This window comes from Herpailurus yagouaroundi, unplaced genomic scaffold (assembly GCF_014898765.1).
Source record: "Herpailurus yagouaroundi ecotype Mexico unplaced genomic scaffold, PumYag 222, whole genome shotgun sequence".
NCBI lineage: Eukaryota > Metazoa > Chordata > Mammalia > Carnivora > Felidae > Herpailurus > Herpailurus yagouaroundi.
In genome coordinates this window covers 19,479,637-19,494,841 of record NW_024412453.1, presented here as the reverse complement: position 1 = coordinate 19,494,841, position 15,205 = coordinate 19,479,637, and the positions used below count along the sequence as shown (strand labels likewise).

Here is a 15,205-nt window from a genome sequence, read left to right as displayed (position 1 = left end):
CGCCGGCCCGGAGGCGCGCCCCGAGAGCGGCCGGGCGCTGGCCACGGGCCCAGGAGCCTCTTACCTCCTGCCGGGCCCGGCCGCCCGCCCGGACCCCGAGCCCGAGCCCGACCGGCAGCTGCCAGAGCTCGGCCCGCTCCTGTCCTGGACTGCAGAGCCCGAGGATTACGGCCCCCCGGTTTTCCCGGACAGCGCCTGTCTCCGTGTGCCCGGCTTCAGCCACAGCCAGCACAGGAGGCCCGAGGTCGACTTCTTCCCTTGCTTCCCCGCGGCCTCGGTGGGCGAGCTGACGCTGGAGGTGGGTCCCGAGGACCCGGACCGGCCTTCGGACTTCAGCCAGACGTGCCCCCTAACGAGCGAGCCCGCGGCGTGTCCGGAGGACGGCCCCCGCCTGCGAGCGGTGTTCGACGCCCTGGACGGCGATGGAGACGGCTTCGTCCGCATCGAGGACTTCGTGCAGTTCGCCACGGTCTACGGGGCAGAGCAGGTAACTAGGCGAGCGCGCCCGGGCCCTGCCGTGGTCGGCAGTGAGCGGCTCACACCGGCCGTCCCGCGCTCTCCTTTCGGGGCTTCTTGGCTCGGCTCTGCCTGAATTTCCCTGGACTTCCTTTCCTGCCTTGCAGGAGCTTCTTCTGTTCGAGGGAGTCACCTTCTCTCCCTGCGCGGGGGGCCGCCCGCCCCGCACCACACCACACCAGCTGGTTTTTCCCAGACGGAGAGGCGCTTCTGGCGTGGGGACATGCCCCCCGGCTCTTCCCGCCGCCGAGGGTCACGCTGATGGACACCTGTCTTGAGCACAGTTACTTCACTGTGCGTGGTTGGCAGTGTTCTTCCCGGGCCGTGGTTTACTGTTCGGGACACCGTGGTCGCTCAGAGTTTTCGTGTCTAACCCTCTGTGTCCGAAGGAAGGAAATACACCCCAGGGGAAGGGAATGGGCCCTAGAGCCGGGTGGTGCGTGCAGACTGGAGAACTCCGCTCCTGTAGGAGGTGAGCGGTGTAGACAGGTGACCAGGATGCACAGGGCCGTGTGTCAGTGGGCCCACCCGGCCTCCAGGGCTGCGGCTGCTCCGGAAGAAGGTGGGCCTCGAGGTTTGTCCTCCCCCTGTGTCTCGGCACTTAGGGACGTTTAGGTCAGGGTTGTGTGTTCTGACATCCGCTGTTAAATACTTTACTTAGTCGTAGGAAGTTCCTACAAGGTTGATTTGCTAGTTTTTACATTTTATTGACTTCTCACACGTGCACGCGTTTGGTAAGTGGGTGTTAGGGTTAGGACTAGAGGTTTCTAAGAAAACAGGTAAAGTTGACACCGTGCTGTTTAGGGTGTCAGTTATAACATGTATGAACCTTTATAGGGGACCCATGTGTCCCCCTGAGTATTCACAGGGTGCCTTGAGCTGTGAAGACCTGGGTCCTGAATCAGCCCGGGAAGAGGTGCGCGTCCCTGTGGGCATCCTGAGCGTTGGCGTCAGTGTCCTGCCTGCATTTAGCTCTGTGTTGGAAGACATTGCTGAGGATGGGCCTCCCATCTCTTAGTGTCACTGGCACAGAGACATCATAGGACTGGCAGTTTCCCGTATTGGCAGCGTGGATTGTGATTGCTGGTTCAGCTTGCTTTCTTCTTTTCTTTTCTTTTCTTTTCTTTTCTTTTCTTTTCTTTTCTTTTCTTTTCTCTTCTCTTCTCTTCTCTTTTCTTTTCTTTTCTTTCTCTTCTTTCTTTTCTTTCTTCTTTTCTTTCTTTCATGTTTATTTATTTTGAGAGCAGGGAGGCAGAGAATCCCAAGCAGGCTCCGCGCGGTGCGAAGAGCCGGATGTGGGGCTTGATCCCATGAACCATGAGATCGTGACCTGAACCGAAATCAAGAGTCTGATGCTTAACCGACTGAGCCACCCAGGGGCCTCTTGTTCAGTTTCTTTTGATGCTTTTCCTTCATGCCACTGGGCTGGAGGACACCTCGGCATCCTTGGTTGCCGTGTGTGTGCGAGTGTGTGAGTGACTAGTGCCATGTGTCTCCTCCCCAAACATACCCTTCCTCTTTACACCAAGCAGCGATTTTAGAGAAATACAACATTTGATCTTGTTATCATAACCTGACTCTGTGGCTCGTGTGAAGTTCGTGTATGTTTTCACTGGAATACCGCCTTTTTCTGAAGTGGTAAGCAGGTGGTTTTCTTTCTTTTTTTTTTTTTTTTTTTTAATTTTTTTCAACGTTTATTTATTTTTGGGACAGAGAGAGACAGAGCATGAACGGGGGAGGGGCAGAGAGAGAGGGAGCAGGCTCCAGGCTCTGAGCCATCAGCCCAGAGCCCGACGCGGGGCTCGAACTCACGGACCGCGAGATCGTGACCAAGCAGGTGGTTTTCATGTCACTTCACAGGTAAGGAACCGGAAGCCCAGGAAGGATGAATCACTTTCCCAAGACCTGACAGATTGTCAGTGCTCCAGCAGGGACTCTCACTAGGTCTTTTGAGTCATAATCTTTAGGTAGCTCTCACCTTACTAGATTTGGTGGCTCAAAGTGTTTCCACAAAGTTTCGTGTTACTTACTGCCATAAAATCCGTTTCATTTGAGAAACACCTTTTGTAATTGTCCTTGTCTATCACAGTGGGAAAAACTTGGGTGCTGTTTGGGGTTGAGCTTTCTTGTGATCACAGAGTGGAAATGACTCAAAATTCTTTGCTCTTATAGCTCCTGGTGGAATTTTAAATTTGGCGTCAAAGCCAGATGACTTGGGGTTTGGTGGAATGGGCGAGTATCCGGAGATTGCTCGTGGCATTGCCCCTTTCGTCTGCTGGCCCAGACTGCAGGAAGAAGCAGTGCTGGGTGTGATCTCAGCTTGACTTGGACAGACTTCCTGGGATGGTGGAGGAGAGCTCTTGTTTTGGAGCAGATAATTTACGGAGTAATGAAAGGTTGATTTTTGTGTCTGTGTAAGCTTTAAGCTTTGCTAGCCTTTATTATGACTCAGGATTGCTTTTTCCAAGTCTGATGTCAGAATGCATTATAGAAGAGCAAAGAAAAGAAATATTTTCTGATGGTGAAGTCGTTTAAGGAAAAGTGAAGATTTCTGCCTCATGATGAGTATTTTTAAACTTTTAAATGAAAAGTCTTAAACATGTTCAAAGATAGAGGGAATGGTCTAGTGAAACCCCCCGCCTCAGTCGTGCTAGTCTTGGCTAATCTGTCAGGTCCCTCTTTCACACCGTGTGGGAAGTGCACACCTGACATTAGATTCCATCTGTATGTATTTCAGTGTGTGTCTCTAAAAGATAAGGATTCTTTTTTTAAACATTTGTGATTTAAAAAAAAAAAAAAACCCTAGGAACAGATAAGGTGGATAAGAGCAATAACGATAAGTTTTTGTACTTTCCACCTTGAGATTTCAAAATATTGAGTGCATGAGACTCTTACCCCGGTCACATTACTGTCTTTGATGATAGCAGCTCATTATCTTGATTATTGTCAAATTTTCAAAGGTAGCACGTTGAATAATCTGTTTATGAAGGAAGCATTTTAATTTTTTTTTTTTAACGTTTTATTATTTTTGGGACAGAGAGAGACAGAGCATGAACGGGGTGGGGCAGAGAGAGAGGGAGACACAGAATCGGAAACAGGCTCCAGGCTCTGAGCCACCAGCCCAGAGCCTGACGCGGGGCTCGAACTCACGGACCGCGAGATCATGACCCGGCTGAAGTCGGATGCTTAACCGACTGCGCCACCCAGGCGCCCCTGAAGGAAGCATTTTAAATTATTTAAGCTGATTATCTGAATTTTTAATGGAAGCAGCTCCTATATATAATACAGAAGGCTTTTGTGTCCCTCTTTCTTTAGTAATGTTATGGTGTGTGTGGCTCCCCTTACATCATCTGGTTGGTAGATCAGGTGTGGTGTAACATAACACAGTGTTAGTTATCAGCAGAGGGAAGGAGGAAAAGGACTATAGTGGAGCTTTCTGGTTGTATCTTACTGAAGCAGGAATTCATAGGCACTAGTCGTGAAGTTGGAATAGGTTATTTAAAAAACAATTTTTTTAAACATTTATTTATTTTTGAGAGACAGAGAGACAGAACATGAGCGGGGGGGGGGGGGGCCCGCAGAGAAAGAGGGAAACAGAATCTGACACAGGCTCCAGACTCTGAGCCATCAGCACAGAGCTGACGTGTGCTCGAACTCAGGAACCGTGAGATCATGACCTGAGCCGAAGTAGGACGCTCAACTGACTGAGCCACCCAGGCATCCGTGGAATAGGTTATTTTTAAGGCCTCAACCATTTCTGAAGATTCTTCATTGACATGACCCTTTCATACTAAGAGGGCTGATGCTTTTGTAGCCACTAGCAACTCATCCTAAAACAGAATTGGCAAAATAAATTCCAAGAGTATTGTAAGAAAGGATTGGTTTCTTTTGGCTTTACTTTTGAAAGGAATTAATTACCACTGTAAAGATTGTGTTCATGTTTATTACTACACTCACTTCAGCATTTACATTTAATAGTTATTGATCCTTTCCAGAGTACCTACACATTGAAAGACTGAATGCCCTTCACTGACCTTGTAGGCACTGTCCTCTTCAGTGCTTGCATGAGTAGGCTGCTGAAGGAAGCGTTGATGCTCAGGTCTCCCTGCTTCTTGTTCCTGCCAGGCTGCTGGCAGGCAGTTGGAAGTCCCTAGAGACACGGCTGCACCTTTCAGTTGCCTCAGTGTCCTTCCTGGTTTCTTTCCTAGCCTTGAATTTGAGTGTGGGTGTATCTGTGTACATGAGAGAGAATGAATGCCGGTGTGTGAGCAGGTGCATGTGGGAGCTGGAGTGGGGTGTGCGTGCATACTTCTGGGTCTGTGTGTTGGATGAATTACTAAAAGGCAGATGAGGTCCCTTTCTGTGCTTGGATCACAGGCAATTTTGCTAGTGTTTTAAAAGCATCTTTTTCATATTATAAAAGTAACACATGCTTATTAAAAATTGTGAAAACAAAGAGTAATGTAAAATATAAAAGAAAAAAAGTGACCAATAATCCTATTTTCCTGAGAAAAAATATCACTAACATTTTAGTGTATCTCCCTACAGACTTTTTTTGTACACACAAGCACACACATACACAGAGCTTTGTACACAATTGAGATCATAGTGGGTAAAAGCTAAATTATTTTTATAGATGTTCATTGTTTAAAAACATGAGACTAAGTCATATCAGTAAGCAAAAAACCACCTATAATTTCACCACCCAGAGTAACTACTTAAAATTTTTAAATGTAAATTAAAATATATGTAATGAATGCTTCATTGTACAAAAACGGTGTAATTCCCATGTCTGTTGTTCTGAACCCACTTTTTGACCTGTTTTTGAAATTAAAGATCTCTGATACCAGTTTACTTGTTTCCAGGAAGATTCAGAATTGTTAGGCGTTATTCCCACACAGAAACTGACATATAGGAAGAATTTAATTCCATGTAGACCGCACAGACAATGTTGTAAAGCACACCAGACTCATGAATTGCTTCCCTTCCAAATACTTATTTGTTTCAATTCCAGAAACAGGGTCCAAACATTAGTTAAAATTGAAATATCAGACACAAGAGTTAGGCATCCACTGAAGACTATTATGTGGTCCTTAGCAGTGGTTATTACAAAGTTACCAAAGTAATTTAGATTAGTGCTTCTGATGGAATGAATTGTATACCATTATTATAACTGTGAAAATTGTCCATGTGGAAAAGTTTTGAAGGAAATACTAAAAACTAGTTGTAGTGTGTATGTGTGTGTATTGGGGAGGTATATTTGTAGAAGGGGGTGAGTGGTAGGGATGGGCTTGGTTTCATTTGAGGTACAGGCCACATTTTCTGTTACGTTTACTGATTTTACTTTGGAAAGTAGTGTCTGTATATGTATCACAAATTTCAAACCGTATAAAAAAGAATCTAGTAAAAATTTTATTACAATCTTTAGAAATAGAAAATTATACCCTAAAGATAAAATACTTACATGTCTTATTTTGACTCAGATAAGGCTTTAGATCAAAATAAAAAACACATCTAAAGAAACAGATTTTTCTGAGGAACTTTTATAGAATATTGAGTTAGCATGTTCAGACGCTTATCGAAGATAGACTTAATTTGTGTTGATATTTGGAAAAATGCATATTAAAAATGCCTATAATTCTTAAAGGTTGGCTACTAGGTGGGATGGTGGTTTCATCAATGTCTAATAACATAAGTAATTCTGAGAGCTTCCTGGTGAAAAGAATTGCACTGTAATTTTTGAAAGCTCTTGAGAGTGGTAGAAATGATTCAGTATCATGGTTAGGGAGGAAAAGAAACTTTTTCTGTGGGTACAGTTTTATTTTTATGTCCAAATATTTAATGCTTGTTTTAGGCAAGTTGGTATTACTCTGGTTATGATCTAGCTAATTTTTTAAAGACCCATGCCTTCAGAAGGATTTAAGAACATACAGCTCCTGGAATTCTAATTTGTTAAATGATCTATTTTACTTTTTCTTTTGTTGGATAATTAAAAAAAGTTTACAGAAGTTTTAGAGCCTTCTGTGCTGAAAGCTAAATCATCCTGCTGTAGTCAAAAGTGAGCTTGTCTGTTAAGATCCCTGTTTTGAGCTAGAGTTCCACGGGATTGGGAATTTATGCTGTTGTCAGTATCAGAGGCTTTAATGATTCATTGTTCTTTTTCATTTCACATAATCTGTTCTCACTTCTCTTTAAGCAAGTTTAACCAGCTCAGATTATGATTGATGTGTGGTACCGGCTGCCTAAGTTTGTTTATAGGTAGGTGATTTATATGTTCAGACAGGAGGAACTGTTCAGCACTTTAAGGACCATTATTGCCCTAAATCATTGGGTCAGTAACAAAACAATGTGCTTAGCATTTTACCATCTTGAGCAACCTAGGGGTGTTTTGTAAACAGTTTGATTAAGCTGCCTGCCAGTGACTCATTAACTGAATACATACATACATACATATATATATGTGTGTATATATATATATATATATACACATATATATATTCTTCAATAGATTTTATTTTTAAGTAAAAATACCCACCTAACGTGGGACACAAACTTAACAACCCTGAGATCAAGAGTTGCGTGCTCTACTGACTGATCCAGTCTGGCACTCTTGATTAGTCATATTTTTAAAAGTTAAATGTAATTTAAATTTTACTAATAGATTATCCATAATGAAAGGAATTAAAAGTCCACATGGACTAGAGACATTAGTGTTTCCTTTGAAAGCCTGCTAAAGTACATTTTAAAAAGTTCAGCCAGTGAGAGAAATTTTTTTTTTAAGTTTTTTTTTTTTTCAACGTTTATTTATTTTTGGGACAGAGAGAGACAGAGCATGAACGGGGGAGGGGCAGAGAGAGAGGGAGACTCAGAATCAGAAACAGGCTCCAGGCTCTGAGCCATCAGCCCAGAGCCCGATGCGGGGCTCTAACTCACGGACCGCGAGATCGTGACCTGAGCTGAAGTTGGACGCCTAACCGACTGCACCACCCAGGCGCCCCAAGTGAGAGAAATTTTTTAAAACGTTTATTGATTTTTGAGAGAGAGGGAGACTGTGTACTGGGGAGGGGCAGAGAGAGAGAGAGAGAGGGACAGAGGATCCAAAGTGGGTTCTGCACTGACAGCAGAGAGCCCGATGCAGGGCTTGAACTCAACGAACCGTGAGATCATGACCCGAGAGAACGTTTTTTAACTTGAAATACAGATGAGGGATGGTAGAAGGCTGTGAGTTTCGAGTGAGGTCTGAGCAGAGGGTAGCCAGTTTCTGGTTCTCCTCAGAGCACGGATAATGTTTATGGCCTATGTGTAGGGTCCAGTCCCTGGTCTCCCTGATCATATCTGTGGAGGAACCTCAGGTTTTCATCTAGAAGATGAGAGAGCATAGCCAGCCTAACACACCTCTTTGGCCCCACTGTGTTCTCCAGTAGGGGCTCTCAGTAAGTTATTTTAAAAACACGAGATAAAAGACTGATGTAAAAACTCTTGAAAGCCAAAGGGGGGAAAAAAAGACAACCTGGTAGAAAAATGGACAAGAGATGTGAAGACATCCCACAGAAAAAGATACACAAATGGTCTTGAAACATATGAAAACATACTCAGCTCATCATGATGAGAAAGATAAATGCAAATTAAAATCACTTAGATTGCATCTCTCACTCATCATGTTGGCAAAAATGTCAAAGCTTGAACACATTCTGTTGGTGAGGCTGTTGGGAAATAGGCATGCTCTCATATTGCTGGGAGGGTACAAAGTGGCACGGCCCTTATCAAGGGGAATTTGCAGGATCTGCAGACGTACTGACCCTTTTGCCTTAGCAGTCCCACTTCTAGTAATTTACCCCGAGGGTGTACCTCCACAGATAAAAATATCAGGTGCACACAGTATTCATCGCAGCATTACCTGTGAGTAAAATATGGAAACAACTGAAATGTCTGTCCAGGAAGAGTGAACTGAGGTTTGTTCATGAAACAGAGCTGTGCAGCTGCAGAGATTGGGGGGGGGGGGGGGGGACATTACTACAAACTGGTAGGGAGTGATGTCCAACATGCAGTAAGTGGAAAGAAAGTACAAAGTAGAATGCATAATTTGTGGTGAGAAAGAATGGTTATTATGTGATTCCCCTGCTAGGTGGCTCCTAGAGGAGTCAGACCACATAGCTGGAAAGGAGAATGGGGCTGGAGGGGAGTTAGTATTTAATGGGGAGAGTTTGAGTTGGGGAAGTTGGAAAAGTCCCAGAGATGGGTAACGGTGATGGTTGTATAACAGTGTAAATGTACTTAATGGCATAGAACTGTATACTTAAAAATAGTTAATTTACCACAACAGGGATGCCTCCGTTAGGCATCCAACTCTTGATTTCAGCTCAGCTCATGAACTCCCAGCTCACGGGGTCAAGCCCCACACCGTGCTCTACGCTGGCAGCGCAGAGCCTGTGTGGGATTCTGTCTCCTTCTCTCTTTGCCCTTCCTCTACTTGCTCTCTGTATCTTTCCCAAAATAAATAAAAATAAACTTTAAAAAAAAAAGGTTAATTTACCACAATTTAAAAAAAAAGGAAAAAGAAGATGAGGGATCTGAGATGCAAAACCCTAAGTGAATGACTTTAGCTCAGAGGAAGGGGAATCGACAAACAGAATAAGAAACCAAACTTTAGGGTGTCTGGCTGGCCCAGTTGGAAGAGCGTGTGACTCTTGATCTCGGGATCATGAGTTTGAGCCCACGTTGGGTGTAGAGATTACAAAAAATAAATAAAGTTTAAGAAAGCAAGCAAGAGGGGCGGGCGCCTGGGTGGCTCAGTTGGTAAAGTAGGTTTTTGTATTCACAGGCCCCAGGACAGGCCTAGGCCAGCAAGATCTGACTATAAGGAGGTCAGGGTGGTGGTGGTGTGGGGGGAAGAGGTTGGAAAGAAAGAATGCAAAATTAGAAGAGGAAATAAAATGTATATATTTGTTTCTTTTTGCAAAAAGAAATCTAGGAAGGATAGATGAGAAAGCAATTTAAAAAACTTAAGTGGGTGGGGACAGGGTGTAAGGTATATATGGGTGGGAGTGAAACTTGTTTGAGTCTGCCTTTTTATATTATCTTTGAGTTTTGAGCCATCCATATATTCTACATATTAAGAAAACAAATTAAGACAATGATAGAAACCAAACTGAATACACATAGGAGCAAAGGAAACCGAAAGTGAGTCGAATTACTAATATAACCACGTAGGAAAGATTAATTCACGGGTCATGAACACAGTACTCTGTATTCCTTTAGTGGGTTGTATTTAAAAGAAAAAAAAGAACTACAAAGAAACTTAATACAAAGTAGGTTTGTTGTTGATAGATCAGCATAGAAGTTCTGAAATCTCTTTGGCTGTATGTCAGAGCAAACAAGTGTACTGCTTCTGGGAACCAGGGTTCTCTGGGAGGAAAGAGGTAATAATATGGTATGGAGGGGCACCTGTGGCTCAGTCGGTTGAGCCTCTGACTCTTGATTCTCTCTCCCTCTGCCCTGTCCCCCCACTCATGTTCTCTCTCTCCCTCTCTCTAAAATAAAATAAAAAATAAAATAAAATAAATATGTTATGGAAAAGGTGAGGGAGAGCCTGTTGTCTTGATATTTAAATTGAGGGTATCGGTATGAATACGTGATTTAAAAAACAATTCCTAGCTCTGTCTTCTGAAAGAGTTTAGGAGCAGTGACACTCCAGTAGCAGTGAGGACACTTCGCCCCCCAGATACCGGTTACAAACACCATTTCCTACTAAAGCACTCAGGGGTCCTCGGAGAAGTGACTTACTTCAGGTTTGGGGCAGGCAAAATTCAATGCGAGCCTGGATTATCTTGTACCAGAAAGCAAGGAAGTGTTCAAAAATTGATAGGGACGTGTCAAAAATGGAGCAGCTTGAATGGGTTCCCAGTGGGCAAATCTGGGACATTGGGAGTGTCAGAAAAGAGTAATGATGATAACGGATACATCGAATTTAAAAAGTCTGTGGCATACAGTGAGTAACAACCAGTCCTAGTCACACTCCAAAGGAGGTGCGTAGTTCCTTACAAATGGCCTTTGAAGGAGAAAGTGACAGATTTAGAGAATCGGTGTTTTGTTGTTGTTGTTGTTTGTTTTTTTTTTTTTTTTGTGGGGGGAATTAGTGTTTTGTGATGACCAAGGTAATTATTGATTCAAGTGAGGATCATCAGTGGTTGCCAAAAACAGTCTGAAGTGTCATTCCACAGATGATTGATTCCAAAGGTAGAGAGAAAAGTCCTTACATTTGGAGAAATATGTCAGACTCTACCTTGATCAAACCGTGATCAAACTCTGACTTCCCAGTAATGGAGATTACATTGCCCCTTGAGGGGATACAGTGGCGGGGACGGGGATGTGTGTGTCAACATTCTTGCCAAAAATGCTTACCCTGAGTCAAGTAATGAGGAGTAACCAGATAGCCCAGAATGTAGGGCATTCTACAGTTGCCTGGACGCTTGAAAATATCAGTGTCATAAGAAGGGTGGGGGCCCATCTAGATTGAGGAGGTGAGAGAATTGTAACAACTCGTGACTGGTTCTTGATTAGAAACTGGTTTAAAAGGAAACAAAACAAGTGTGAAGGCCATTATTGGGACGACTGGAAAAATTTGAATATAGATGAACTTGGGATCAGTGGTCATAATGGTATTACATAGGAGGACGGTCCTTGTTCTTAGGAAATACACGCTGAAAGGGCTTAGGGAGGCATCGTGATGTTTGTACCTTAATACAATTTTTTAAAGATTTAATGATTTTGTTTTTAAGTAATCTCTATACCCAACGTGGGGCTTGAACTCAAGACCTGGAGATCATGAGTTGCATGCTCTACTGACTGAGCCAGCCAGGTGCCCCTCTGCAGCTTATTTTTAATAGTTCCACAATTAAAGTGCAGGTGTGTAGAAAGAGATACAAAGCGAATGTGGAAGGACATTAATAATTGAATATAGAGGAGGGATATACAGGTGTTCTTCTTTGAACTTTACAGTGGGTTCACTTCAAAATAAAAAGGAAAGTACAATATGGGAAGTTCATTGAGGATAACCTGTACTTCGTCTTGTACTGTACGTTAGATTGTGTGTCCTTTACCAATACACGATATAACCCTGAAACCCTTTGTTCTCAAACATGTTTTAAAAGGAGTGTTACACACGCACACAGGTTTTACTTGTTATTAACTTCACAGCCAAGGTAGCATTTATTGATTGACAGTTACACAAGGTATGAAAGGACCCCTTCCTTTGACACAGGGATTGAAATGGAAATTAACAATAGCTGTACGTTGAACCTTATTTATGAAGGGATGGTGCTTCCCCAAGAGATGTAAATATCTTGTCCAGTGTACAGATTCCCTCAGAACGAAATTTATAAAGAGCTCTTTTTCCCTCCCTGTTGACAGTATTCAAATGGATAAATCCATGTTTGAATAAATATGTGAAAGGAGCTTTGAAATACTTAGGGTGTCTAAAAATTAATTTCCTGTTGCAGGGTAACTTTATGTATTTTCTGCTTTGCATTTTGTCTGGGTGTGAAAATGTTCAGTTAGATGCTGTTGTAGAGAATGAGGTGTCTCTGATGGGGTATTGCACGTAGAAGTCCTGGGGTCATTTTGTTGTGGATTTAGGTATCAACAAAGTACAGTAAAACTGGATTTGTGGTTTGGATTGTGCTTATGCCACAAATATGTTAACCATATGGTTAACTATGTACTGTGACCTTTTAGTGATGGTCAGTCCGTGCTGGGCTTGTTAAAGCCCTGGACTGCTGGTTCATAAACTCTTTGTCTTAGACACTGCACATTGTGATCTCCCTCTCTCTCTCAAAATGAATAAACATTAAAAAAATTAAATATTAATCCATTACATGTTAACATTAATGACAATTTGTTTTTGAGAGGGCACACGGGAGGGGCAGAGGGAAGGAGGGAGAGAGAAAAATCTTTTTTTTTTTAATTTGTTTTAATGTTTATTTATTTTTGACAGAGAGAGAGAGACAGAGCATGAGTCAGGGAGGGGCAGAGAGAGAGGGAGGCACAGAATCTGAAACAGGCTGCAGGCTCTGAGCTGTCAGGACAGAGCCCGACGCAGGGCTGGAACTCAACATCAGTGAGATCATGATCTGAGCTGAAGTCAGATGCTCAAACGACTGAGCCACCCAAGTGCCCCGAGAGAGAGAGGAAATCTTAAGCAGGCTTCATGCTTAGTGCAGAGCTTGACATGGAGCTTGATCTCACTACTGTGAGGTCATGACCTGAGCCGAAATTAAAACTCAGACACTTAACCAAGTGAGCCACCTAAGCACCCCAACATCAATGACATATTTTTTAATTAAAAAATTATTTTTATTTTTCTATTAAAAAAGATTTTTTTTAATGTTTATTCATTTTTGAAAGAGAGAGAGCACAAGCAGGGGTGGGGCAGAGAGAGAGGGGTGGGGGTGACACAGAATCCGAAGCTGGCTCCAGGCTCCGAGCTGTCAGCAGAGAGCCCGACGTGGGGCTCGAACTCACGAACCGTGAGATCATGACCTGAGCCGAAGTTGGATGCTCAACTGACAGAGCCACCCAGGCACCCCTAAAAAAAAATTTTTTTTTTAAATATTTATTCATTTTTGGGGCGCCTGGGTGGCGCAGTCGGTTAAGCGTCCGACTTCAGCCAGGTCACGATCTTGCGGTCCGTGAGTTCGAGCCCCGCGTCAGGCTCTGGGCTGATGGCTCGGAGCCTGGAGCCTGTTTCCGATTCTGTGTCTCCCTCTCTCTCTGCCCCTCCCCCATTCATGCTCTGTCTCTCTCTGTCCCAAAAATAAATAAACGTTGAAAAAAAAAATTTAAAATATTTATTCATTTTTGAGAGAGAGAGTGTGAGCAGGAGAGGAGCAGAGAGAGGAAGACACAGAATCTGAAGCAGGCTTCAGGCTCCGAGCTGTCAGCACAGAGCCCGATGCCAGGCTGGAACTTGGAAACCATGAGATTGTGACCTGAGCCGAAGCCAGATGCTTAATCAACTGAGTCACCAGGTGCCCCCGTCAATGACATCTTTTTTTTTTTTTTTTTTTGATTAAAAAAAATTTGGGGGGCGCCTGGGTGGCTCAGTCGGTTGGGCGACTGACTTCGGCTCAGGTCGGGATCTCACAGTCCGTGAGTTCGAGCCCTGTGTCGGGCTCTGTGCTGACAGCTCAGAGCCTGGAGCCTGTTTCAGATTCTGTGTCTCCCTCTCTCTCTGACCCTCCCCTGTTCATGCTGTCTCTCTGTCTCAAAAATAAATAAATGTAAAAAAAAAAAAAATTAAAAAAAATAAAAAAATTTTTAATGTTTATTTATTTTTGAGAGAGAGCAAGAGACAGCGTGTGAGCAAGGGAGGGGCAGAGAGAGAGGGAGACACAGAATCCGAAGCAGGCTCCAGGCTCCGAGCTGTCAGCACAGAGCCCGACGCGGGGCTCGAACTCACAGACCGTGAGATCACGACCTGAGCCGAAGTCGGTCGCTCAACCGACTGAGCCACCCAGGCGCCCCTGTGTTCTCTTGAAGCCAGTGCTCAGGCCTTGTCCAAGTACTGCAGCAGCTGCAGCTGCTCTGTCCGCTGCTGCTGCTCTTTGGTCTTCAGGTTTTGCTCGTGTCTTCTTGTGCCGCAGATCAGGGGTTCGTACTTACCCGTGTAGAATTTCCCGAGGTTCTCCTTCTGAGTCTGGTTGATGATGGTGAGAATGCAGGTGATGGATTTGCGAACAACCCGGATCTTGGAGAGCTTGGAGGCCGCGCCGCCTGTCAGTTTGGCTGGGACGAGGCTGGGACGGCTCCACCTTTAAGTCTTCGGCTGCCTGCCTAAGCACCTCCTCCTCCCTCTTCTTGCCTCGAAGGTCTCACACCTTAATCTTGGCCACGTCTGCACCCTCCACCTTCGCTGCCAATGGAAGAGGTGAAGGGGAGAGTTTGCATCTCTTTAAAGACCCAGTTCTATTTGAACATCACTCTTCCTCACTCTGTATTTACTCCGACATTAATTTCACAAATGTTTACTTGAGGCCCACTCTGCTGCCCCCTCAGGAGGCCTCAGGGCTGCCCTCTGCCCTCACTGCTTTCTGTTTGGTAGAAAAGCAGAGGTGAAGCCAGGACTCGGAGAGGGAAGTCCACGTGCACCTTGGTCCACCTTTGCTGCTCTGTAAGTTCTGCTTGCTGTGCTCGTTTCTTGACTTGTTTTAATGTTATATTTCAGTTTAATGTTAATTTTTATCATGTGTAGTTTGAAAAGTCAAATGGTGTACTGCACGCTGCACAACAGGAGGTAGCTGTGGTCTCCTTGCCTTTCCCGATCCTGGACTCCTGGCTTTTTCCTTCTCGGGTTCTGTCCCCCAGGTTTAGATAGTTGCTGTTGTGTTTCTCTTGGGGAAGGTACACCCGCATATTTCCCTTCCGTCTCCTCTGTTCTTCAATATAGTGAATCCTAATGCGGGTTAAATAGACCTTTTGTGTTTGTTTTAATTGCAGATATTTTCCACAACTGTCCCATGTGGTGCGCCAGGAATACATCTCCTGCCTAATGCAAACTTAGGCCTCTCCTGGAATCACTTTACATTGTTTTTTAGTGGTTTTTTATTTTGAGAGAGACAGAGAGTGAGCATGACCAGGGGAGGGGCAGAGAGAGAGAGAGAGAGAGAGAGAGAGAGAGAGAGAGAGAGAGAGA

General features: G+C 44.2%; 1 protein-coding gene across 1 annotated transcript in view; it reads left to right on the top strand.

The window, feature by feature from the left end:
* Nucleotide 1: 1 nt before the first annotated feature.
* RAB11FIP3 (RAB11 family interacting protein 3) overlaps nt 2–15,205 on the top strand; it is a gene marked incomplete at its 5' end in the record, with an annotated part of 83,422 nt that continues 68,218 nt past the window's right edge. Inside the window, one exon of the mRNA XM_040458692.1 lies at nt 2–487. Coding sequence (XP_040314626.1) covers nt 2–487 — 486 coding nt within the window. The remainder of the gene's footprint in view (nt 488–15,205) is intronic.